The following is a 26,840-nucleotide window of genomic DNA, read 5'->3' as shown; positions in this document are numbered from 1 at the left end:
TAGGAAGCAGGAAAAAAAAAAAAAAGGAATGTCATAGTAAGGGAAAAAATTTAAGCACTAGGAGTATGGCTATAACATAATCATAAAAAATAATAAAACCAGATACCAAAATTCTATTCAGAAAAGAGAAATGAGTTAAATTAAAAAAATTAAAGAAACCGAAAGTTGGGAATGATTATAGAAACTCAAATAAAGATTAAAAATATAAGATTTTTTAATTTCTAAATAATCATAGTGAAAAGTTTCTTACCAATAGAACATTTCCCAAAACCGCTTATTCCTTGTAGAAACAAAATAAATTTTTGGTAAAAGCAAATTGGGAACTGGAAGGAACTTTTGTCGGTGTGATTTCACTTTCACATTACTATACGATCTATCAAATTATTTAGAATTTAAACTAAGAAAATTGGCAATGCCACGAAACCTTCACAGCGTAGAGCCTAACCCGGCCACAACCGCTTTCTCTCTTCATGGTCTCTCTCTTTACCCTACTTAGGATGTTGACAACCATCAATGGATGGTTGTCAACAGCAACCATCATGCACACTAACCCTCCTTTTCCTTCCTACCCCTCTCTCTCTCTCATTGCCACTCCCATTGCTAAGTTCATGATGACTTTTCATGTGTCTTTTACTCTAAGTTATGGACTTGCACGTTAATCTACTTTCACCTATAAAACATTCTTGTTTTAAAGCAGATTACCCTTTTGATGATGTTGGAGAACCTTGCCAGGCTTGTCTTTGAGTATTTGGACCCTGAATTGTCAGATACTTGTGGTTCGAATATAAAGAAAATTTGGGTGATAAGTTCATAGGAAGTTTGTGGATGTGATACAATTTTTTTGTCGCGCCAATTAGTTGGAGTTGATATCAGCTAGCATTGATGATCCTGACCATTATGCTTAGATATTTTAATATTTGACTTGCTGATTGATCTTCGACCAAGGTACTTACAATCATCCTTTTAAAGTTCCAAAGCTCTTAATTTAGTGTATCTAATTTTAAAAAATTTGCAATGTCAATCCATTCTGTTAAGGTTTAGGGTTACATCAGACAATAAATAGGTAAAAATCCCTCATAAAATTTATAAAACTACAAAAAATATCTTAATTAAAAAAACTGCACCGTGAATCTGGTGACCCACAATGGGTAGTTTGGCTTGTATCAATGTACACAGAAACGCTCAACAAAACTCACTTTTAATTTACAAGTTCTCACCTAAATCAAAAAATAATTTCACACCATATCAATCATAAGTTTATTTTTGTTTTCTAAGCACAAATCAATCATAAGTTACAAGAAAAGGAAGGACCATTGTCATGAATGTGTCATAAGAAAGCGTTGCTGAACCAGTAAACTTTGGATCCTTCTCTTTAAATTTTTCCGTCAAGCCCTGAAATCACGGGAACATAAGCACACATAAGACGGATAAACATGAAATATTGAGGAAGAAGCACATATCCAATGTTGCCGTCTGGTACAAGATTGGTATGTAATGACAGAAAGAATATTACTATTTCTTTTTCTTTTTTTTCTTTTTTTTTTCATGAGTTAAGAATATATTGAGAATGGTGCATAATTTAGGAGTGTACATACAGATGCTGATGCGGATGCAGATGCCGTTATTCAAATCCTAAAACAGCCATCTGCATATGCATTTTTGCTAACCACATCTGTATGTGTGGATAGCGGATGCGGCGGGCAATTAATATCCGCCTGCATGTACACTCCTAGTGCATATGCATACAATCAACAGAAATCCCATAAAAAAACTTTGAACATTTTTAGTTTAGATTGTATTTCTTCCAATTAATTCAATTTGACAGGTAAAGTAACATGAGGAAGTGAGGAGATAATGAGCAGTCAGAGTTTAGGCCTCAAAAGGAATTTGCAGTCTCACCTTCACAATCATCCCACATCTGCATATCCAACAAACATAACATTAGAAACACAATCACCTAGCAAATTCAACACAAAATAATCACAAGAATGATAATAATGCATGGGACACAACATCCTAGTTAGAAGCCTTACTCAACAAAGCAGTCAAAATTGAGTTCCACCCTCCCTCCACTTCCATTGTCATACTTGGAAATCAGAATTTGGAGAACAGAAGCCGGGATGGCGTAGCCAATGCCATAGAGAGCATCCCTCAGCTCAAATAAGTCAATTTTGCCACTCCTATCTTTATCATATCTCTCAAATATGGCCTGCCACGGCAAGTACATCAATTCAATTCAATTCAACAAGCACCAAATAACGATATACGTGTTGAATTTCATAAGATCAGAAAGGCTTGAAGTAAACGGTTTGACAATGCATTCTGGCTACTTAATCAGCAGTGCTGTACTCAATTTCTCATCAGGGTGTTCCTTACAACACTGTAGTGCTATCAAGCCAAGATAACTGTTTTGTTGATTCACTATATAGCAAGAGAAATTCACCACTACACATTCTTGAAATTTTGTTTGCATTGAGCATCTATTGGCTTGTTCTAGGGGGAATTATTATCAGTTAAGAAGCAGCATATATAATCATTACATGAGCAGGTATTAGAAGGATAGTACAAATTCTGATGCTATATTATTGTAGTAATGCATCACATTAGCGGATGGTGAATCTAGCCAATTAGTCTTTCCACATCAAATCCCATAAAAGTAACGAAATTGATTTGCTGCTTCACTGTTCACATCTTTTAGAAATTTAGATCACCAACTTTTATTATTGTCAAAAAGAAAGCAGGAAAAGAGAGAAATGGCTAGTGCAATACCCCCTTCATTTTTCCAATCATTTCCATGAACCAAACGGGAAACTGCTCATACATAAATAAAAATAATAATAAAAAAAAAAAACTCTAAATGGGATATGAATACTCACCCGCCATTGACCAAGACAACTCCATAATGCAGCAAATTCTTTGAGCCCTGTAACAGCATATGCGCACCCACATCATGGATGTGAAACGGTTCCAACAAATTGAAAGCAATTAAAAGCGAAAAGAATGGAAAAGCAGCCAGCCACTTTTAACTGGTCAGAGAAAATTAAAGGGAAAACAACTTTGATAAAGCCAATAAAATACAAGACAAAAACACTTTTACACGTGAGAAATATGCAGAGTTAGATTAGATTTAGTTCATACGAACTGCAGCTAAGTTTTTCAATTACCATACAATTCAAAAAGAAATCAAAGAAATGTGATCAATTTATGCTCATACTAAGATCAACATCCCTAGAGAAACAAAACCCAGCAAGAGAAATGGAGATAATCATTATAAGCTGCAAAAAATTAGTCCTTTTTCATTTTCTATAATTTCTAATCATGTCCAAGACAATTGAAGCAACAATGAAATTGAAGAAAAACTGACCAATTCTTAGTGGGTCGTGGGGATTCTTGAAGAGAAACATGAGGAGGCGGATAGTCCGGAGACAAAACCTCTGGTACGTAGAAGAAAGAGCTTGCTGCAACTCATTCTCGTCAATAAAACCACTCCTATCCCTATCCACCATCTGAAAGCTCCGTATCACATCCGGGTGGGTCCCGGGTGGAAACCCGGAGTGCCCATATGACCCGCCGTGCCCAGAAGGAGCATAAGACTGGGTTTTAAATCTGTCGAAGAAGGACATTGATGTGAAGGAAAACTCCAACGCAGTTTTGTTGCAGAAGAAGATTGTTTGGTGAGGCAGAGAATTCGTGAAAGACAAAAAAACAAACACCTGAAGTGGGGTGGCGATATCAAGGATTCAAGGATTGTGGATTGTGAGATCGAGCTTTGAGGAGAGAAAGAAATGGTTATTTTATGGCTGTTTTCTGACATTCTGGTTTGCTGGTTCGGCATTTTAGGCCCAATGGTGACGTGTAGCACCGTTCAAGCCCCTTGAATTGAATTTTCTAGAACTAGAATACTCTAAGAAGGTAGGTAATTACGTGGGGATGCGAGAGTCCTCTTTTGTTCCTTTAAAAATTAAAAATGATTTAATTTCTAAAAATTATAAGTTGCGGTTAATCAGGGGATGAAAATTCGAATTAATGACCTATTTTTCATTATACTTGATTCTAGTTGATTGATCTACTTCTTGAGGATATGGTTAATTACTATTAAATTTTAATTAAATAATAATTTTAAAAGTTTTGAAGTAACTTCTAACATTATTTATGAAATATGATACTGTAAAAAAAAAATTACAATATATTTTTTATAATCTTATCAACGGGTTAGAAATTTAAAATTAAATTCAGATAATTCAAAAATTTATCGGTTTTTTTTTTAACTTCACTTTTAGGGGTGTCAAGGCCGGGTTAATTTAACCGCCCATTGACCGCTATAACCGCTAACCATTTAACCACTTAACAATTATAACCACTTAGCAATTAGCGGTTAGCGGTTATTGGGTTTACAAACCGCTAACCGCCTTTTTATATAATATATTTTTATAATTATAATTATAATAATATTTATATATCTAATATAATCAATTGATCATTAATAATTAAATCACAATGATAATATTCAATGATAATTCAAATACTTTATTTAAGTTAATCATATTATATTATTATTAACGTATAATGATAATAAAATTCGTATAATATCAAATTAAGTAATTGACATTGGATTAAATAATGTAGTACTTACAAGCACAATTGAAGTATTAATATATTATTATTCTAATTTTAATAATTTATATATTATCATTATAATTGATATGATTATATCACATGATGAATTGATCATTAAATCTAATATAATTATATAATAACAAATAATACATATATAATGAGATCATATGATTATATAATATCAAATTAAGTAATTGACATTAGATTCAACAATGTGTAACTTATAAGCACAATTGAAGTATTAATGCGTGTTTTTTGAACAATGTATTCACCATTTTTTGAAAAAGAAATTTAACCATTTAAAAAATAATAATAATAATAATAACCATTTAAGATAACCCTTATAACCACATATAACAAAATTATTGATTGAGTTGCTAAACTAAAAATAGAAATTTATAAAGACACAAGTTTGTAATTGAATAAAATATTTTTGAAACTTTATAGTTTATATCTTCTAGCATTTATTTATTTTATTTTTCCATAATGAAAGCAATTGATTGTGGGAAATTCACCAAGCTGACATATTAATATATTTTTTGAACACTGTTTTGACCATTTTCTCAAAAAAGAAATTGAACAATTTTTTGATATATGTACATGCTTGTGCCTTAATATTAGTACGTTTAAGTTTATAACTTTTGTTCTTTTGATGTCCACAGAATTTGCTAGAGGACCGAATGAGAATATATTATGTACAAGGATTGATGAAGTTTTAATGTTTTTTTTGTATCATTTAATGTTTTATTTGAACTTTTTTTTTATATACTGTGTTGAACCTTTTTTTTTTTCTTTTTATATGTTGTGTTGAACTTTTTTTTTTAATTTATTTATTATTATTTTTTTTTATGTTGTGTTTTTTTTTTAAAAAAAAAAAATACAAGTAAATGTAAATTTGGGGTCAAATATTTTTGATTTTTTAATATGGGCTCTTTTTATAGCAATTTGGCCCAAGAAGACACTAAAAATATAAAAAACAAATGAGGGTAAAAACAAAAAGCCCATAAAGCCCAATTTTAAAAAAGCGGTTATAGTGGGCAGTTACCTATTTTACTAACCGCTAACCAGCAGTTAGTAGCTAACCGCTAACCGTAACCGCTAGCGGTTAGTAAAATTTAATAACCGTTAAGACGGTTAGTAAAATTTAATAACCGCTAAGACGGTTACGGTTAGTGGTTTTTAGCAATAACTTCTAACCGTAACTGCCTTGACACTCGTATTCGCTTTAGACCCCTGAACTATCACGCGATTTAACATACTCCTGAACATTGAAACCTGTTAATTTGAACCTCTGAACTTTCAATTGTAATTAATTTGAATAACTCCGTAAAATTTTAAACGTTAAAAGTGATACAATAACGTTTATACCCTTGACTTTTATTTATAAAATTTCAAATTTACCCTTAATTTAAAATTAATTTTTTAAAAAAATATATATTATAAAAAAAAAAATCACAAGGTGATCCACCTTGTGACCCTTTTATTCAAAAAAAAAAAAAAAATCCCATTTTTTCAATTTTTTTAATAAAAAGAAAATTGAAAGGTGATTTTGTCTTTTTAGGAGTTTTAAAAGTAAAAATTGACGGAGAAGTTCAAATGAATTGCAATTGAAAGTTCAAGAGTCCAAATTAAGAGGTTTCAAAGTTCGGGAATGTGACATCCTATAAATTTTATAATTTAAATAGAATTATAAAAGCATTTTTTATATATATATATATTATATGCATTTATAAGTGTTATTAATTTATTTTTATCTGACTCTATATATATATATATATTCGCCGAATTTAATCCACGTGAGTGTATGTTGGTGTGAATATATATATATATATATATGATTTTGGGTGAGATTTTGTCCAAGTAGATAGCAAATAGATCTCCTAGAAAGAATTTCTTTTCTCTTCCCAGACTTAACGTAGGGGGGAGTGGGAAAATTTACATTCTTTTATTATTAAAGCCCTTCTAGGCCTCCAAGGAAGAGCCATGTAACGTGTCCTCTCACCTGTACTAAGGGGACACTTGTAACTCATGCGGTATTAGTTGAGGACACGTGGAGAGTACGTGTCCTTCTAATCTCATTTTCTCATTGGCTATTTTAAGCCAAACTCTTCTCATTCCTCACACTCACTCGCTTACTCAGAGGACTTGTCTTAAAAAAAAAAAAAAAAAAAAAAATTCTTCCTTTTTAATCTTAGCACAGTAGCAACTTCTCAAGGTAAAGACATTATGAGATCTTGAGTATATTTTATTTCTTGCTTAAGGGGTTCAGGGGTTTGTCGAATGGAGTTTTAAGATTTTTTTTTTTTTTTTAATTTATTTCTTGGGTTTTGTTTAGGATTTCTATTTGGATATTTGTTTTAGAAATTTCTCTAAAAGGCTTAGTAATTGTATATTTGTCATTGAGTGTTAATTTATGTAGATTTTTAACCCTGCGGCACTAAAGGAACAATCGGTACCAAATCACATGGGTAGCATAGCAAGCACACTGAAGAATGGTTACGATAAGGTATGTGCTATCGGCCAGGTGGTCTTCACCTAGGAGAGTTTCGAACATGGTAGCTCTCTCCTATGACGACAGGATGAGCCGATAGATCTTTCGGGTCAAGTCAACATGCGCTGCATATTGTAAAATTACGGTTATAGGTCAAAGGGTAAAACATGATTTAAAAAAAGAATATGATTTGAGAAAGAAATAAGGAAGTGCTTATGCATTACATAACTTACTTATTTATTATTCTCACTTTTTAATTATAGCATTCTGAAATGATTATTATTGTGCATGATTGAGATTATGATATAAAAATTTGCATAACATGTTTTATAGCATCTTAGTATTGTGGCTACTTACTGAGTTGTCGAACTCCCCCCTTTTTGCGTTAAATTTTTTTTCAGATGCCACTTTACATAATAGTATTAAGGATGGGACTTCTAGTGGGCGTCCTTAAACTTAAGGACCCGGTCATTTGGCCGTATGATTGAGATACGTGGACTTATTGTTTTGCAGAGCTGTAGGAGCCCTAGTACCTGGGATTCCAGTAGATTGCTTGGGACAAGCCTATACTATTCAACTTTTTGATTATTTAAATTGTACATTTTTTATTTTTTGTATATAGAGGAGGACTTTAACTCATAGGAAGGTTATGACTTCCCTGTAATAGTCACTTTTGGTTTATACCTCCTTGAAAGGCTTATAATGTTTTTTTTTTTTTTTTTTTTATTCCCAGCCTTTCAAGGAGATATAAACCAAAAGTGACTATTATAGGGAGGTCATAACATTCCTATGAGTCAAAGTCGTCCTCTATATACAAAAAAAATAAAAAATGTGCAGTTTACATAATTAAAAGGCTGCACAATATTGGCTTGTCCCAAGCAATCTACTGGAATCCCAAGTACTACGGCTCCTATGGCTCTTCAAAACAATAAGTCCACGTATCCCAATTGTAGAGCCAAATGACCGGGTCCTTAAGTTTAAGGACGCCTACTGGAAGTCCCATCCTTAATACTATTATGTAAAATGGCATCTGAAAAAAAAAAAAATAAATAAATTAACGCGAAAATGGGTGAGTTTGACAACTCAGTAAGTAGCCACAACACCAAGATGATAAAACATGCTAAGCAAATTTTTATATCATAATCTCAATCATACACAATAATAATCATTTCAGAATGCTATAATTAAAAAGTGAGTAAGTTATGCAATGTATACGCACTTCCTTATTTCTTTCTCAAATCATGTTTTACCCTTTGACCTATAACTACAATTTTACTATATGCGGCGCATATTGGCTTGCCTTGAAGGACTCATCGGCTCATCTTGTCGTCATATGAGAGAGTTACTAGGTTGGGAACTCCTCTAGGTGAATGCCACCTGACCGATAACACATACCTTCTCGTCACCGTCTTTCGGTGTGCTTGCCATGCTACCCATGCGATCCAGTACCAATTGTTCCTTTAGTGCCTCGGGGTTAAACATTTATTGCCATTAATGCATAATTTTTCAAGCTCATTTGTAATTGTGTAATATACCATAAAACCTTGTGAGCTCCTTCCATTCATAATTGCATTCATGCATAACTTATAAAAATGAGGTAATTGTAATACATAAAATTATTAAATCATACCATATGATTGAATAAAACTTTGTATTAAAAATATGAAAGGAAGTGCAATGAGGTTTTTGGTGTTGTGTCCCCTTACTTGGATTTGGTGTTGAGTTTCCGTTGGAGTGTCTTTTACCTAAACATTTTACAATAATAATAAGCTTAGAGGAGTATTCTAAAATTTTAAGTCTAAAATTTAAATAAAGTACCCCTATATATGCATATCCCTAAAAGCAACCTACTACCTAACTATAATATATCCACACATATATCATGGAGAACTACTCAATGAAATTTTGAGATTAAATCAGGCCAAACTGCAGCTTATAAACTGATTTAGGAAATTATATATATATATATATATAGTCCCTTCGTGATGCATATAATCTTTATGTGATATCCAATTTCCAATCCCAAAAATTCTGCATATATGTAATCTTTACGTGATATAAGTCTAATTACAAAAATACTGCACACATCTATACTGACCTACCCTTATGTGAACATATATAAAATCATGTCTAAGACATCTTGCATAAATATATATACACTCAGCCCTTTAAAGACTTCTATATTGAAATAACAAAATTGCTTGATTGATTACAAAATTGAACACAGTAAATCTACAGAAATTAACACCCAATGATAAATATACAATTACTAAGCGTTTTAGAGAAATTTCTAAAACAAATATCCAAATAGAAATTCTAAACAAAACTCAAGAAATAAAAAAATAAAAAATAAAAATCTTAAAACTCCATTCAACCAACCCCTGAAAAGCAAGAAATAAAATATGCTCAAGATGTCAGAATGTCATTAACTCTAGAAGTTGCTACCGTACTAAGATTAGAAAGGAAGAATTTTTTATTTTATTTTTTTAGACAAGTTCTCTGAGTATGCGAGTGAGTGTGAGGAATGAGAAGAGTTTGGCTTAAAATAGCCAATGAGAAAATGGGATTAGAAGGACACGTACTCTCCATGTGTCGTCAACTAATACCGCATGAGCTACAAGTGTCCCCTTAGTACAGGTGAGAGGACACGTTACATGGCTCTTCCTTGGAGGCCAAGAAGGGCTTTATCAATAAAAGAATGTAAATTTTTTTTTTTTTTTCTTCAGACACCTACGAAGAAATTCTCTTCCTATAGCCGATGGAAATGAAGGCCAAACCGAAATAATTAAGAGTCAAATTCGTAAGGAACAGACCAAATTCAGCCATCGGCATGCCCTACCCCAAATGTCAACGCCCCCATAATGGATCGTGTTGTGCGGGGACTAACATGTGCTACTGATGTGGACAGGCCGGCCACTTTGCACGAGATTGCCAAAAGACAAAAGGAAGCGTTGCATCACTACAAACAGGGAATAACTGTAGACCACCCACTCAAGGTAAGGTATATGCCCTCACTCCAGGTGAGGCAAAAACAGAAAATGGAGTAGTCATAGGTACTCTACCTCTCTTTATTATCAAGGTTGTTGTTTTATTCGACTCTGGAGCCACTCATTCTTTTATATCAGTTAAGCATGTTAGGAGATTTCGTATTAATGTAAAACCAATGGAAGTAGGAGTAGTAGTATCTACCCTGGAAGGCAAATCAGTGCTACGCAGGAAAATAGTCTTGGGTTGCCCAATTCTTATTGAGGGAAGAACCCTCACGGCTAATTTGATAGTATTTGACATGAAAGGGTTCGATATCATCATCGGAATGGATTTGTTACCAAACAATCATGCCTTTATTGACTGCTACAACAAAGAAATAATTTTCAAATTTCTAGCCGACACCGAATTCAAATTTGTGGGAACCAAGGTTAACGCTACTTCACAACTAATCTCAACAATACAGGCCAAGCGATTTCTACTAAACGGGGGCGTGACAATTGTGGGGGTATGTCAAATCGAGTGGTAGTTCAGGGGTTTAAAGTGAAATTTTCCTTTTCTTTTTTTTTTTTCTTTTTGAAAATGTGTTCTAATGCGACCATAAAACAAATTTTGTGAATACTTTGCTAAGGATAGAGTTTTATTCAAAATTACGTAATTTCCTCAAACATATTCTATAAAAATAACATGTATCATCTATATGTGAGAAGCACTTTTTTTTTTTAAAAAAAAAAAAAAAAAAAATTAAAATGTGCTTCTTACATGCTATTTAAAAAACATGTATTTCTTACATGAAAAGTAACACATGTCATTTTTATAGAATATGTCGGAGGAAATTTCTTAAACCCATTTTGAAGGAAAACTCAATACAGAAATACATGTTTTTATATGTGAAAAGAAAATGCTTTTTGAATAGAATTTATTCCATTTTTTTTTTCTTGTAATTAAAAAAAACATGTGTTTCTCACACATATGGAGAACATGTGCCATTTTTATATAATAAGTTTGAGGAAATTTTTCCAACTAGTTTGGAGGAAAACTCATTCCCTATAAATATGGGTATTTGTATTGTAACAATATCAAAGAATAAAAGTAAAATGTAGCCCATTAAACTTTATCCCGTATCCCGTAAACGTAGATCATTTATTGAACCACATAAAATTCCATATTTATTTTATTATTCCGCAATTTGTCTTTATTTTTCCATTTGATTATATTTTCTTTTATAGTGTTCTTTAGCTTAATATACACTATTGCCACACTTCCTGATAGTCCAAAATTATTAAAACATATGTTATAACATTCTCTTAATTTCTTTGTTATAGATATGTTATTTTTCTTACAATGTGCAACCCAATGTTGGATTCTTCTTTGGGGTTTGCCTAGAGGGATTTATAGTATTTGATATATTTATGCTGTTATGTGTTTTATTTCTGAATTTTTTTTTTTACATCTAACAAGTATTATATACATACTTGGGAGTGTCCACGTGTCTGGTATGATGGTACAACATCTCTCTTGTAAAAACAAAAATTAAAAAAAAAAAAAGAAAAAAAAAAAGAGAAGAATTTGGCCAGCATTATGTTCATGACAAACTCACTCCCATGCAAGTAGCATGAATTATAGAAATCATATCGAAGATGCTTGATGCTTTTCTTCCATTCTTTTGATTTACATATGACTATATGCTATATAAGAGCTTGATATTCATTCATATGGTTTAAAAGAAAAAGTACTTAGAATTTTCTTCCATATTTAAATTAATTTTAGATAAAACCCAAAGCTAGTCACCTTCTTACACCTTTCATTTCCTGTTCATTGTTGTATTTTCCTTCGATAACTTAATCTAATTCTTTAGCATCCCTTCTTATGTGGTTTCTATCTTATTGGGAGTAAAGGCAAGCTCTTTCTTCAAAATAAAATAAATATTATAGAGGCATAATTTATTGAGATAGTGGAGGAAACCATAAAAAATTTAGAGTAAAATGTTGTAGGATTACTGCACAAAAAAACTCTACCACTAGGGATGGTACCAAGTCGGACCAAGTTGGAATTTCTGGTATTATGAAAACGAACCCTAGAAATTTGAAATTTGAAATCTAACTACCAACACCCACTTGATTTTAACTTTTTCGGTCAGCTTTTGGGTATTTGGGGTCGAGGCGCAAGTTTGGATTTTTCTAAGAAATGTGAGGAAAATTTTTGAAATAAGTGTTTTGTGAGCGAGAGAGAGATGAGCTGAAGAACGAAAGGTGAGCCAAGCCAATCAGTCAACAACTAAAGGAGGACAACTTTCTCATTAAGGTTGCTATAAGTTTTAACAACTCGTCAACACTAACAACAACGGTTAATACCAAATAATTGTATAGTATTCAGTAGAGTTCATGTAGATATGCTCACAATCATGATATGTACTAGGCTTAATAAGGCCATGCAATGTAAGTGAGAGAGAGTTTGAAAACAGTTGCTTCTCAATTCTTCCACAAAGAAATATTTCCACTTGGTCACGCATGGAGTACTTGGGGAATTGCATCAATTGAATTCCTTCTAAACAGTTGGCTTAGAGTAATATCCCATCAATTTAATATTTCAATATTAGCATCAATCTTTTCGTCAGTACAGTCTAAAATAAAAGCAATACTTGATTTTGTGGGTGTTGAACTCCCAAGACGTTCCATCGTTACTCTTTATTTATATTTATAATTTTATTTTTTTACAATGTAAATAATTACAAATATTCTAGTTTAATGAAAGTTGTTTGACTTACTAATTTTGTAGTTTAGTGGGTAAAGCTTTGTTATATGTTGTTGGGAACCCACTTCATTGCAGAGGGGCTTGTTGATCATGGAATTTAAAAAATATAATCGTTATTCGTAGGAGAAATTTTAAAAAATAAATAAATAGAATAATGAAAATAAATATCTAAAATATTGAACCCGATATTAATGTTTTTTAATGAAAAGAGAGAGTGATAAGGAGATAATAGCTCGGCGGGCCCAACAAAATCTACCAAGCCCAGCACGTGAAGGCCCAAAGGATTCTCATTTGGGCTAAACTCACCTAAGGCCCACCAGTGTGAGAGCACTGACACATCTACCAATGGCGGGAAAGCAAAACCCAGAACCCACCGGAGAAAGTCAGGATCTCTCTCACGCACACACAACACAGAGATAGCAGAAAGAAAGGAGAGAGAGAGAGAGAAAGAGAGATGGAGAAAGTGGTGCCTGAGGCGGAGGAGCTGCCCAGGGCTATCGTGCGCCGGGTGGTGAAGGATAAGCTCTCCCACTGCTCCCCAGACGCCGACATGTCCGTTCACAAAGACGCTCTCCTCGCTTTCTCTGAAAGCGCTCGCATCTTCATCCACTACCTCTCCGCCACGTAAGATCGTGCACACACACACACCTAACAGTCAAAATTTGAAGTATGAATTTGGTTCAAATCATTTCGTGCTTGTGTGAGAAAAAAAAAACTTTTTAGGGTTCGATAATTTCGCGCATTTTTTGCCTAAAATTTATCAATTCAAACCCATCGATTTGTGAATTAATAATGCATTGGTTATGTGGTGAGGCAGGGCGAATGACATATGTAGAGAATCGAAGAGGCAGACTATCAATGCCGATGATGTATTGAAAGCGCTTGAAGACATCGAGTTTCCGGACTTTGTGATGCCACTTAAAGCCTCCCTTGATGGTATGCAAATTTCTATATATAATGATAAGTTTATGTTCTCTTACAATTGTTGAGACTATGCGATTTAGTGAAAAGTAGAGAAAAAAGGGGGAGAAAATAAATCACAGTTTGAATTTGATTTTTATATATATAGTGTTGCCCTGTTAAAACCCTAACATGGTACATTGAAATTTCCAAGACCCGTGTTACTTCCTCATTCAGAGTATGAGCTCCCCATCATTAACATGTTCTATAATCTGTCTGGTTTCTGAAAATTGAAGCTGCATTCTCTATCTATTATAAACGAGTAGAACTCTACCAATGAGCTCTAGTTCAAATAACTTTGTCGTTAAGCTGCTTGTTGATTTAATGGATATATTTCATCCCCAAGAATTGTTTGCAAGGTACCCTTTCTGCCCAACTTTGGTAACTATCATTGACTGTTACCATAGCTACATGTAACAGCAAAAAGAATACAAGTATTAGTCTTAGGTCAACTGCCTATGCAAAACCCTTAGATCTGTTCCCGGCCAACTCGATTAACAACTCCCAAGTCCTCAGTCATCAATGGCTGGAACCTGTCACTTTATGTCACAATCCTGTTCGGATTCTGCGATGAGTCCAAGCATTGGAATATGAAGGGAAGGAGTTCAGCCCCTGTATTATGAGGCAAAACAGCGGAGGTGAGTTTGGAAACAGCGTTGCACAACTTTTGGACATGGATTTGAGTTCTATGGTTTGGAGGGAAATGAGGAGATGGACTTGGGGGTGGAATGGGTTGACTCAGCAAGTTGAGGTTCGATATCAGGAATTGCCTAGCACTTTTGGTCACTGGGGCAAGTGCTGGGCAATTCCTGTATAGCTATTTATCAATGGTCCAAATTTTCGCCCAATTTTTCTATAAACAAGTCCTGCAAAGAAGCTTTGGAGATTTGAATTGAATTTATAGTTTAAAAGCAAAAAAATAATTGCTACTCACTGTCAAGTATGGGTGCAGAGGTCAGAAAAGTATATATCGGAACTTCTCGCGGGTAATAGGAGACTGAGTTATAAAGGAATATTTAGTTTCAAGACTAAATGTCAATCGGTGCCCTCCCAAGTATCTCCTAATCAGCTCTCACACAGGGAAGCATTCCAACAAGAAATTTGTGGTCGAACTTGTAGTAAAATGATCTTTCTTACTGATTTTAGAAGGAGAATTGGGATTTTGAGTTCCTTGTAAATTCTTCGCACTTCACTCTACAAAGTGGAGAACATCTTGAGGGAGCAGGTAGGTTGAGCCATGAAGGCATCTTTAGAGCAAGTTTGGATTGTTCTCAGTCAATTGTTTCTGCAGAATTTCTTTGGAACTGTTCGGTTTTCCATGGTCTGTCGAACTAATAATTTTCTTTTAGGTTTGTGAGTTGCGAGTCCAAGGCAGGGAGTTATTAATACTACCTTCCTTGTTCACTAGCTCAAATATTGTCTTGGTTTCTGCATCGTTCTCATGTTGAATGCATCATTCCAAGAAATGTCTTTGGTATTATTGGATGCTATAATAACATGGGGTCACAGGGCTCCTTGCTACCCCTTTGGTCAATTTTAAAGGGGAGCAATAAGATCTTCAGTTGTACGCAAGAAGCAGCAGTTAATGTGGATATAAATTGTATGGTCTTGTGTTTGATTTGCTGATCTTGTTTTCAAAATTTTCTTTGGGTTATCCGTTTCAGTCTGTTATTCAGGTGTTGTAAATGTAGTATCTATTTGCTCACAAAGATGCACCACCATTATATGCATGTATGTCATTTGTCCTGACAATCAATATACCTGCTAAAATCTGTTTGCATACTAAATCCTTGTTGGCAAGCTGTTTTCAAAATTTTGAATTCTTGCCTTATGTATCTGCTCAGATAAAACCCATTTTATGAACTCTAATTCTGTTCCTATGATCTGTAAGCAGTTAAAGTGTATTACTATTGTTCATGCTTGTGTCCAGATCTTGAATGCCGGCAACTGTATCTGCATTAAATGATACATTTTAACCTATAAGATGATTGAAAAATGACATATATCCAAAAATTAGGCTTTAGAGATAGTTTGAAGCTTTCAGAAAAGTTAATTATTGGTAGCTGGATTTTGTTTTAGAAAGGTTTCATTAGACTAACTTCTTTTTTTCTTCTTGGTTCTCTTACAGAGTTTAGGCGGAATAACGCTGGAAAGAAGGCTAGAGCAGCGAAGGAAAAAGAAGTGAAAAAGAGGAAACTGGAAGAAGAGCAACCAGGTGATGAAAGGGAAGAAGAAGAAGACCAGGATGGTGAAGACTGAGCAAGAACATTGAATTTTAACCTTATCAGAGAGGCAGAGATAAATTGCACTTCGATGTTTTTAGTTAATAGCTTTAGTATGACCGCCATCCAACCATATCATCGATTCATCAGCTTCTTTTTTATTATCTAAAATATGCCTTAATCGTAGTGATCAAGTGGACCTATCAAAAAGCTCCATGACTATAAAATATAACTGAATATAAATTGTTGTATCAATTAGCTCTCTAGCTTTTTAATTTTATCAATTAGGTCCATGAGATTTGCAGCGATATCAAATGTATCCTTCCCATTTTGCTGTTTTAATCTCACCTACTTACAATTTACAGAGGAGACTAGACGGTGGTCGCCTTTGACCTTAAGGTTGAGAAAAAGAATCTCATAAGCAATCGATTAGGAAAATTAAGAAAATAGAGACGGAATGACGTATTTGATATTATCTTAATCTCAAACATCTAATTGAGGAAATTAAAAACCCAAGAATCTATAATTGCTAAAATCTTTGTCATGACAATACATTCCTTGCGACTTTTCTTGATGACACGGACACCCTTTTCACAAAGCATGGATGCAACACACGTTTGTAGCAGCCTTGGTCTTCTATCACGTTTTTTATTTTTGGACACAAATTTCTTTCAAATTGGTTTGTAAGTGTTATTCAACATGTTTGAATTTTTCAGAAATTAATGTTTTGAATCCTATGTTAGTAGAATGACAATAAATAATTGTTACGAATGTTAAAAAATACACTTGAAGAAGAAACTTCACTTCCTCCAAACTGGTTTATAGAAAATTTCTATCATTTATTTTTCCAAAGACCATCACCCATGCCTCAATCTCCCATGTTTCAGTTCATTTGCCTCAATCTCCCATGTTTTAGTTCATTTGCTTTTTTTATAAGAGGAATGCTACACTTCTCAAATTTGTTCTAAAAAATTGGCTCTCAAATGATGCGTTATCATTTCATTAATAAGTAATACATTTTTCAAAATAATAAATCTCATGTAATGGTAACACATCATTTAAAAACCAACTTTTGAGAAAAAAAAAAAAAAAAAAAAAAAAATTGGAAAGTGTAGCACTGTTTCTATTTATAATAGTCCCCAAGATGAATTTGTGGAGATTAAATATTACTTTCTAATTAATAGCCTCCTGCATTCTCTAGTTTTTGCTTTTTAACATTTAAAAAAAAAAAAAAATGCGCCTAGGTGTTTTTCCTCTCATTTTTGGACGTTTTGTTTACTCTTCGAAACAGACTCCAGCCTCTCTCTGATGAACCGAAAATCAACAATGGGATAAATTAAGCAGCTAACAAGAAGACTGACTAATAATGTTTATAAAAATGACTGAGTGAATTACAAGAAATAATACAACTACACACTTGCGTAAATAAGCTAAGGCTGTTAAATTTCAAATATATAATAATATTAAGTGCAGACACTTTCTGATGATATTTGGCATTTGAGAGGGGGCAATTAATACGGGCGATACCTGCGCCCACCATCATTGCCGTGTCTTCCCCTACTTGAACTGCCACTACTCTTGCTGCCACTCCCACCACCACCACCACCCCCACCCCTGCCACCACTTCTCTGATGTGAAGGTGGAGTATGCGGTTGTGCTCCTGGTTGTTGCCTGCAAAGATGAGAAGAAAAAGGCACAAAGAATTAGGATGTCATTTAAAGCAACCAATTTTTTCTCCATTTTCTTTCCCCATCTTGAAAGCAAGAATAACTTATGTTATTTATACCAAGAACCATCTACTTGCATTGTATATGGAACTAAAAAGACAATGGAAGTGGAGGTTCACTAGACCATATTGAGTCCGAGCCATAAACAGTGGTGGTTCTTCGAGTCGCTAGTTTCTATTTGGTAGCACATCAATCATACAGTTTCACTAGAAAAATTAGCCTCTTTTGGATTGTAAAAAGGGGTGTGAGGAGAGGAAATTAGTCCACATGTTCAAAACGGAGCTAATTTAGCAATATGTCATTTTCCTATCCTTCATTTTGTTCATAGGATCCAACCAAATAAGGCCTAGCATTTTCCACTAGGAAAATTAACTAGCCCAGGCCTAATCCTGGAGAACAATGGCACCACAAGAAAAACACCTTTCAGTTCATGCTTAAGTAGTAATTAACTGAAAGAACCAACTGGCCAACTGGTCCACTTGGTCTTCACCATTGCTGGTATACAAGTACTTCGCATCAAGAGGAAGATCAAAGCAAAAGCAAAAGGATTGATGTTGAAACTCAATGAGCATGAGTTTAAGGGTCCAAGAGACCGAAGAAAAATTTCCAAGTCTAAAAGTTCTAATTTATGATGCCAAAATCTGCACACAAGACTCTTTTAAGTTACTTTCCATTCGAGGACGCTAATGAGATCTGCCACAAATGGTAATTTCTCCTCCCATAAGAATGGGATGAAGGGTAACAACGTACGTTCAAGATCAATCGAGTGCATGTGTAAGTAGCAACCCTACAATACCAGCCTTAGTTATACATGCATTCTCTCTCTCTCGGTGGTTCATCTCAATTCGAGATCAAATGCTAATAACACCTCCTTTTATACAGACAAAAAACATAGGTATCCACTATTGAACTAAACACAAAACAAGTAATGTAGAGACAAGTACATGAAACATGAGAGGAAGAATTTAGAAGAAAACATTTGTAGATGCATAATTAACAATATAATATCTGAATAACACTGTTTGTAGCAAAAGATGTATGAATGAGCTTACAGAACATATCCAATTCGTCCATCTGGCAGAAGCATTGGCATCATTGCCAAGCCAGGAGGAGTTGGTCCCCTCCCATACATCATGGGCTGCAAAATATGCACATCTAAGTATCAGAAGAAAAAAAATCTAGAAATTATCGCTTACAAATGTAAGAAGTAAACAAGATAAGTGAAATTTGTTGCTGTGGCATTCTAAAGCAAAGCATGTATAGTATGTATTAGCTTAATTTATTCAATTTTTTGTGTTAAGTATTTCGTGAACAAAATATGAATTTAAGCATTGACTAACATCCATTGGAAAAAGATTCTGGAACGTCCTTGGTTCTAGGGTATCACAAAGACTACAAACAGGCACTTTGGATAAAAAAAGAGGGATCTGCCTTGATGATCCCTCTCTCCATTCCCTCAGCGCTCTTATTCTCGTTTCTTCAGCACACAAGAAGAAAAGAGCGACTTCTCCCTTCATTTTCTCTCCATCTCTCTTGCTTTTCCATTTTTTAGTCAACATTGATTCTTATCCTTGTCTTCTGTTTCTTTCCTAAAAATCCCCATCCTTTTAAAATCACATGAAGAACCTCATTTACTGAAGGTATATATTTGTTTCTATGAAATTCCTATAAATACCTAATACATTACATAAAGAACCTCATTTTTTACAGTAGATGTTACCAACTGGCCCAATCTGTCTACAATCCTTCCAGACCCTGTCCATGGCATATGCAAGTTCTGTCTAGCCCCAGTATACAGTTAGCCACGCAGTGTATGTCCAAGGCATGTCAGCGGTGATTACTTGTTCAATGTGTGTTGGATGCTTGGACACCCCAACTTACAGAGATCCATGCTTATCATCCTTATCTATAATCCTCTCTTTTTTTGGGTGGGGGGTAAAAAACGAAAAAATAAATAAATAAACAGGAGTTCACGATGATTATAAATCACTTTTTTTACAATAATAAGACCAATGAAGGCACAATATTAAAGAACTTCATATTATATGCATATTCTTCATATAAAGTTGTCCAAGGCACTCTGAGCCCTCACTAAAGGCTTGAAGCCAAGGCAAGGAAATACGCAATGCATCAATAGCACCTGGCATGAGGCCAGAGGCACCACAGCACCTAAATACACCAACACCCATAGCCATACTTGTATAACAAACATATGCAAAAAATAAAGATTGTACATTTGATATTTATCAACAAACAGCACATTAGGATGGCGTGAAAGCATATCTATCAGGCAAGGGCCAAAAGTAACTTACAAAGGCAACAGTTAATTCATGTAGAAGAAGCTAAAGCATGAAAGCTCATGAACAAGGTGTCTGAAGGACATCATCTACATAAATATTAATCTGATAAAAACAAAAACACATAGATGAGTGACATAACACATTTAAACATTTCTCACCTGTGCAAAACCTGCAGCGCCATATCCTGCACCAAGAGCACCATAGGGACTGCCGACCAAACCATAACCAGCACGAGGGGGATAACTTGGAAGCAATCCTGACTTCTGTGAATTTGATCCTCCAGACTTTTGATCTGCCTGTGGTTTTGCAAGAGAACACTCCAAAACTTGGCCTGAAATCAAAACAATCCCAAGCAACAGGTATGACTAATTTGATTGTATTCAGAAAAGCAACACACACTAAGAAACTAAAGGAATGATCACCATCTAGTTCGTATTTTTCTGTATTCTTCAGTGCCTTCATAGCACTTGACCTCTCTCCAAAATGAACAAAACCAATTCTACTTTTTTCCTGTCCAGATTTTGCTGGTGGCAGAACCACTTTTGTAATTTTCCCATGATGTTCAAACAGCTTCTTTAACTGGTCTTGGGATACATTCTTTGGTAAATTCTTCACATATACAGCCTTCACCTGTATAAGACAAGGTTAAATTTTTCAAGGGCAAGGCCCTAACAATAAACTACAACAAAATTCGATAATAACCACTAGGTGAGAAAACTAGTTTAGAGTTATAGAGGATAATGTCAAATGCATTCAAACAACTAAACAAAGAAAATCATATGAACCAGGCACGGATCATTGGTAGTACAATACTATAAGTGTATGTGATCCCATTGGAGTCACCTCATCAAATTCATCATCAGGGTTACCAAAAACATCAACGGGGATAACCAGTTGATTGATTAGTCTAATTTATCAGGCATCAACTCCTTGTTCTTTTCCTAACTGTGTATTTATAGAAGCAGCAATGCCATTGCATGCAACTCCTACAGCTCTAATGAACAATAACATCTACAATTTCTACTGCAAACTGAGACGGCCACTTGTAGACCATTATCCAAAACCACAAAAAAAAAAAAAAAGGAAGAAGAAACTTTTGTAGCTTTTGCCATTCACCAACATCAAACATTGACAATGGCATTAACATTCCTGTTACATAAACTGCCATAGATGGTCCTCAAACTTGGACAAAACAGAAAGCTATTAATGTTTATAAAGAAAGAAAAAGAAAAAAGAACAACTAAACAATACCTGTGAAGCAGCAGAAGAATCAGCATTTTTGGGGTCAGCCCAGCTCACAGTTGGAGCATTATCACCTAGCTTAAATTTTGGATTCATCATCTTCTGCCTCGAATACTCAGCACACGCATGGTTATAGTAGTCAACAAAAGCAAAGCCCCGGTTATTGCTTGTGTTCTTTATGTCCTGTGACCAAGAGTATAATAAAATGAGTGCAAGACACTTGTAACCCAAATATAGTTCCAAACCAGTAGCTGTGGTAAAACATAAGTTTTTCAGAAGCACTGAGAATTTAGAAAATAAAAAAAATAAAAAAATAAAAACAAACAAAAATGAAAACAAAGACAATTACAACTTTTTTTTGATAAGTAAAACAAAGACAATTACAACTACCATAAAGATTCATTACTACTCCACACTGACCTTAACCAGATCCACAGCAGTCACTCCAGGCCCAATATCTGTGACAACTTTCCTTAGATCCCCCTCTCCCCAGCTTCTAGGAACATTACCGATGAACAAACGGTGCTTTGCTTGAGATGTTGAACATTTTATCTTTTTACCCTGAATGAGAGAGAGAGAGAGAGAGAGAGAGAGTGACAGAGTTAACACAAAAGCATCTAACAATTGCAGCGTACATAAATAATAGCAAACAGCCATAAGCAAATGTTAAAAGAACACAAATAAAAAGGTCTAAGAATGACTTATCTTAATATTTTAGCTATCAATATTTTATGTTAAATTCAATAACTTTCCATTAAATGATTCCAGTTATGTGGGGAATAGGCAATAACAAATTGGTGCACAAGAAGTTATGTTACCTTAAATTCAGCATTATTCAGCTCATCAATGGCTTTAGAAGCTAATTCTGCACTTCTAAAGGTCACAAATGCAAAACCCTTGTTCTCACCTGAATCTTTGCCTTTCATAATTCGAACCTGTTGTCACAGAACATTATGTTATTGGAATAATCTTTAGAACGGCACACTAAAGGTTACTTTATATATAGAAAATGAATCTAACCTCTGTAACTTCTCCTACAGATTCACAAAATACCCTCAAACCATCGTCTGAAGCATCATGGGGAATGCCACCTATATATACTTCAGAACCATGCGGAGGAAGGGAAAGAAGTTCAGCATGCTTATTCTTCTCATCCTCATCTTCAAACTTTATATCACCACCACTAAGGCTTTTCTGCGCATCAGCTCCATTGGCATTATCAGAATCCTCCTCTTCTACTTCTTCCACCTCCTCTTCTTCTTCTTCGACCTCTTCTTCAATTTCTTCAACTTCCTCTTCTTCCTCTACTTCTTCATACTCAACCTCTTCTTCCATCTCCTCCTCCTCAGGATCATTGTCTTCATCAAGCTCAACCTTCTCTTCAGACTCTACTTGCTTTTCAGGCTCACTAGGCTTTTCAGGTTCAACTGACTTAGCAGCAGATAATGCAGTTGCCTTCGTCCGTGGCATCTTATGTATCTAACGAAACAAGCTTGCAGGCAACTGTGAAGAAGGCACAGAGGCCAGAAGAATTCATGGGAAGAAGTATACATATATCGAAAGGAGGAAACAAAATGAAAGGCCATAAGGAATAGCAGAGTATGAACTCCATTGTTTTTGGTCAAAAGGGTATGAATTTCAACTGAACACATGTGACTAGATAAGACTCAAAGGGGGTTGCAATCTGAAAGACTTTTACCAATGGGATAAAGATAATATTAGTAGCAGCACTAACAAAGAGCGGTAAAAGAGATTTCTGAATGATACTTTTAAGGATCATGAAGGTGGTGCAAAATATCAAATATTGAATTTCTTGAATCAGAATAAGACTGCTGTAGAAAAACATACAGGAAAAAAAGCCTTTCCCTATCTTTATGCAAAGGGTGTATAGAACCCCCACAGAATCTAAGAATACCAGAGAAGCAGCAAATAAGAAGTAAAGGAAATATATTATGGATAATAGATTTAAATACGGAAACAATTATACTGCTTCATGGTAACCCAAGGTGACACAACAAACCTAAAAGAAGTATCCAGAGTTTTGCTTAAGAGACATTGAGATATAAAAGGAATGAGACTGCTGAAACAAAAAGGATAAGAAAGACAAAAATTGTCCAATCTCAGAAAATAATATCAGTTCCAAATAAACATACCGATTTGTGCACCTTCCTGCATTAAATGTACACAAAAGATCTGAGATCAGGTATTTGGGATGGACATTACAGACATGTTTAACATAACCAGAACAAAGTGAAAAAAAAAAAACAAAAAAACAAAAAAAAACCTTCTTGGAATATCTCCAAAGATATGTGTAACTAACCCATTATTTAGACTATTGGTCTTACTATAAATGTTACAGGGGAGAGGGGTGTTGTCAGGGGGCTGCAACATAGGCGGACGAGGGAATGTCTATTCTACACTGTGTTTGAATTTATTTCATATACAAAAAAGTTCATTGAAGTGATTTTCATTTGTGGATTTCTTATGCATTTGTATTAAAGGAGAACATTGACCTGGCGAAAGAACATAGGTTTTGTAAAGAAAACTTGAACCTTCAATATAAAATCCGTATAGAAAATAAATTCGTATTAATTCCGGTTTTGCCTGTAAGAAACACTATAAGAGGAGATTAAGAGCACATAATAACCATGGTCGTTTATCCTTCTATTTTACTTATCAAAAAAATCATGTCCTTCTATTTTCAATTCCTATTGAACTGGGAAAGGGAATTCAACCTGCCCAAAAAGTAAACAAACTATACTATTTGGAACACAGACAAAAACACAGAAATCAGAATCAAACAATTACAACTCCAATCACTTCAGGAGCTCTTTATAGGAGGTCAATGTTTTTGCATTTCACCAAGCTCATGAAACAGCACACACCAAACAAACAAAATAAAGGTCCAAATTTTGGAAAGCCCAGTTGATATGCTCAAAAACCCAACTCATATCTAATGAAACTACGCTCAATTAGCCTTCACTTTCAACAAAACACAGAAAAACATTATACCGCCCATAAATCAAACAAATACGAAAAATAAATAACAAATGAAAAACGAAAAAGACAAATGTAAAAAAGAATTTTACTGTGCAAGGCTGTACTAGAAGACCACATTTGAGTAAGAATTCTAGAGAGAGAGAGAGAGAGAGAGTGTGTACCGAGAAGCAGAAGCTATCTGCGGAGACTAATTTTTTTTGCTGTAAAAGTTAGGAGAGCGAAGTGAAAGCGAAATTCGTAATGGATAGCGTGATCAAAATGTTGGTACGTTGTAAAAGAAAGAATTATTGCACAGCTTCTTGATGGGTTTAGGAACCCTAGAGCAGAGTAGTCAGAGTCTGTAAATCTCCCATTATGATGGAGGGGGATTCAACTAATTACAGATTCTAATTTCATATTACCAAATGACCATCCACCTTAGAGAATGCTATGCGGATGAGAGGGGTAGAGATGGAATTCGGATTTCATGAATGAGCATGAATTAGATTTTCTGCGTATTGCTTTTGCCAATAAAGCATTAATTTAATTACAATTATTATTAATATTTTTTAAGCATTAAAAATTGTTGTAACAATAATTTTTTTTTAGGGAACTACAGCTAATATTAGGGACGCAATTTACAATATTACCCTTATAAACTGAACGGAATAGGATCCCTCCATTTCACTTGAAATAAAAAATATTTATTTAATGTAAAATGATAGGTAATATTGTCTTAACATTAAAGTTTAAGGACACAATTTACAATATTACTCTTCATTTTACACTAAATGAATATTTTCCATTTCGTTTGAAGGTTCATGTGACATTTATTATTTTAGTCATAAACAATTAAGATTATCTATCAAAATTTATTACTTAATTTATTTACCACTCAAAAAGTTCGTTTGAAAAAAAAAGAATAAGAAAAAAAGTACATGTTTGGTAAAAAAAATTGAAAGTGCTTTTAAGGGGATTGGGATACCCAACAATAGTGATAAAATTGCCCAAGGATTTTTTTTTTCAAATCCTGTCATTCATTCTCATCCAACAGCCATAAATCCACCATGTGTCCCATCCAATATAAAATAATAAAATATTATTATTTTTTAAAAAATAAAAATAATTATCAAAAAATATGGGGTGGTTTGGCCACCCCAACTCAGCCACCCCCAAAGACCGATTGGAGGTGGCTTCGGTCACTCCCTAGGGCTAAACCCATAAATTTGATTTATGGGTTTGGCCTAGGGGGTGGCCGATCCACCCCCTAGGGCCCTAAAGGGTGGCTGAAGCTACCCCTAAGGCTGAACTGAGGTGGCCGAATCACCCCATATTTTTTAATAATTATTTTTATTTTTTAATATTTAATTTTATATTTATTTTAAAAAAAAATAATAATATTTTATTATTTTATATTGGATGGGACACGTGGTGGATTTCTGGCTATTAGATGAGAGTAAATGGTTAGAATTTGAAAAAAAATCTTTGGGCAATTTTTCACTATTGCCGGGGATCCCAATCTCTTTTAAGAACCCAAAAATAACTAAAACGCACTTTTGGCAAAAGTTTTAAGTGTGTTTTGATTATTTTTAGAATAAAAAAGTCAAATAAGTACTTTTTGAAATTTTTACGAAACATATTAGCTTTTGTTCGGCACAACTTTTTAGGTACTAAAAGTATATTTTAAGCTCTCTAACGCAATCCAAAAAACTTAAAAATGAAACTTTTGCTAAAAAAATGATTTTTTACTTAAAAACTATATTTTTCAAATGCAATCTCAAACATACTGGTTAATACTTAGTAAAATAAGGCTAAGCATGGCTATTATAGACTATAATGGAGTACATAAATTCTGAGGCAATAATGAACTTTTTTTTTTGAAAATGGGCAAGTTGTTGGAATATGATTTTTTTTTTTTTTTTTTTTTTGAAGCCAATAAGAAGAAAAGTGTTACATATGGGGTTTTTTCATTCTAATCAAATGAAAGAAATAATAGGTGACCAAGTGGGAGCCACATATGAGAGATTTAAACAGTATAAATTGCAGGTACTTCTTCGCGTTGTACTATTCCAAAAAGTGCTTCAACAAAACTCGATTTGTTTGGTAATGTGTTTTAAAAGAAGGTGCTATTCCAAAAAAGTGCTTCAACAAAAACTCAATTTGTTCGTTAACGTGTTTTAAAAGAAAATCTATCTATGATAACGTCTTTTCTGTCTAGTCATAGAGTTAAAAGATTTTTTTTTTTTTTTTTTTTTTGAATGCTTGGGAAATTTGGAATGTACTTGGGAGCAAGTGGCCATTCATTAGCCTCAGCCTACTTCATATAAAAACATTGGATGTGTGTCTTTTCTATCTATTCATAGAGTTAATATAATTTTTCTATGCGAAAAAACAAACAAACAAAAAGGAATATTTTTTATGTAAAGTTCTTAGGTGTCTTGTCCGCTTGCATAAAAAAAAATGGGACGGGGGAATGAGAATATTACTTCATTGTGTAACCTCATTAACAAATAGTTGAAAAAAAAAAAAAAAAAATCATACTTTGGCAAATAGATTTAGATTC

General features: G+C 34.0%; 3 protein-coding genes across 4 annotated transcripts; 1 reads left to right on the top strand and 2 right to left on the bottom strand.

The window, feature by feature from the left end:
• Positions 1–1,077: 1,077 nt before the first annotated feature.
• Positions 1,078–3,864, bottom strand: LOC132163915 (Calcium-binding EF-hand family protein). The gene is made up of 5 exons (XM_059574291.2): positions 3,365–3,864; positions 2,877–2,923; positions 2,034–2,209; positions 1,900–1,918; positions 1,078–1,392 (listed from the first exon to the last, which is right to left on the bottom strand). Exons 1-5 carry the CDS (start codon positions 3,621–3,623, stop codon positions 1,282–1,284), a joined length of 612 nt encoding a protein of 203 aa, XP_059430274.2. The 5' UTR covers positions 3,624–3,864; the 3' UTR covers positions 1,078–1,281.
• A 9,410-nt stretch (positions 3,865–13,274) lies between these two features.
• NF-YB11 (nuclear factor Y, subunit B11) lies at positions 13,275–16,215 on the top strand. Its single transcript, XM_059574567.2, has 3 exons — positions 13,275–13,471; positions 13,665–13,783; positions 15,936–16,215. Exons 1-3 carry the CDS (start codon positions 13,302–13,304, stop codon positions 16,064–16,066), a joined length of 420 nt encoding a protein of 139 aa, XP_059430550.2. The 5' UTR covers positions 13,275–13,301; the 3' UTR covers positions 16,067–16,215.
• Positions 16,216–17,374: 1,159 nt separating this feature from the next.
• LOC132164077 (heterogeneous nuclear ribonucleoprotein Q) lies at positions 17,375–24,707 on the bottom strand. Of its 2 annotated transcripts, XM_059574492.2 has the most exons (10): positions 24,460–24,707; positions 23,452–23,467; positions 22,319–22,801; positions 22,117–22,233; positions 21,719–21,859; positions 21,308–21,481; positions 20,479–20,686; positions 20,215–20,387; positions 18,809–18,894; positions 17,375–17,700 (listed from the first exon to the last, which is right to left on the bottom strand). In XM_059574492.2, the coding sequence occupies exons 3-10, from the start codon at positions 22,766–22,768 to the stop codon at positions 17,541–17,543; spliced, it is 1,509 nt and encodes a 502-aa protein (XP_059430475.2). In that variant the 5' UTR covers positions 22,769–22,801; positions 23,452–23,467; positions 24,460–24,707; the 3' UTR covers positions 17,375–17,540. The 2 variants fall into 2 exon arrangements, with proteins under 2 accessions (XP_059430475.2, XP_059430476.2); XM_059574493.2 differs by lacking the exon at positions 23,452–23,467.
• Positions 24,708–26,840: the final 2,133 nt, after the last annotated feature.

The sequence above is a fragment of the Corylus avellana genome, chromosome 8 (assembly GCF_965113065.1).
Source record: "Corylus avellana chromosome 8, dhCorAvel1.hap1.2, whole genome shotgun sequence".
NCBI lineage: Eukaryota > Viridiplantae > Streptophyta > Magnoliopsida > Fagales > Betulaceae > Corylus > Corylus avellana.
The sequence above is the reverse complement of the archived record's forward strand: the minus strand, read 5'-3'. Positions and strand labels throughout refer to the sequence as shown.

What these genes read in the sequence shown, in the direction of transcription:
- NF-YB11 (XM_059574567.2), top strand. Translation starts at nt 13,302, where the DNA reads ATGGAGAAAGTGGTGCCTGAGGCGGAGGAGCTGCCCAGGGCTATCGTG. An exon ending in ATCCACTACCTCTCCGCCAC is followed by an intron (nt 13,472 to 13,664) that starts GTAAGATCGTGC and finishes GTGGTGAGGCAG; the next exon opens with GGCGAATGACATATGTAGAG. An exon ending in ACTTAAAGCCTCCCTTGATG is followed by an intron (nt 13,784 to 15,935) that starts GTATGCAAATTT and finishes GTTCTCTTACAG; the next exon opens with AGTTTAGGCGGAATAACGCT.
- LOC132164077 (XM_059574492.2), bottom strand. Translation starts at nt 22,768, where the DNA reads ATGCCACGGACGAAGGCAACTGCATTATCTGCTGCTAAGTCAGTTGAA. An exon ending in TGAATAATGCTGAATTTAAG is followed by an intron (nt 21,860 to 22,116) that starts GTAACATAACTT and finishes TCTCTCATTCAG; the next exon opens with GGTAAAAAGATAAAATGTTC. An exon ending in CTGCTGTGGATCTGGTTAAG is followed by an intron (nt 21,482 to 21,718) that starts GTCAGTGTGGAG and finishes TCTTGGTCACAG; the next exon opens with GACATAAAGAACACAAGCAA.
- LOC132163915 (XM_059574291.2), bottom strand. Translation starts at nt 3,623, where the DNA reads ATGTCCTTCTTCGACAGATTTAAAACCCAGTCTTATGCTCCTTCTGGG. An exon ending in CCACGACCCACTAAGAATTG is followed by an intron (nt 2,924 to 3,364) that starts GTCAGTTTTTCT and finishes ATGCTGTTACAG; the next exon opens with GGCTCAAAGAATTTGCTGCA. An exon ending in GTTGTCTTGGTCAATGGCGG is followed by an intron (nt 2,210 to 2,876) that starts GTGAGTATTCAT and finishes TTGCCGTGGCAG; the next exon opens with GCCATATTTGAGAGATATGA.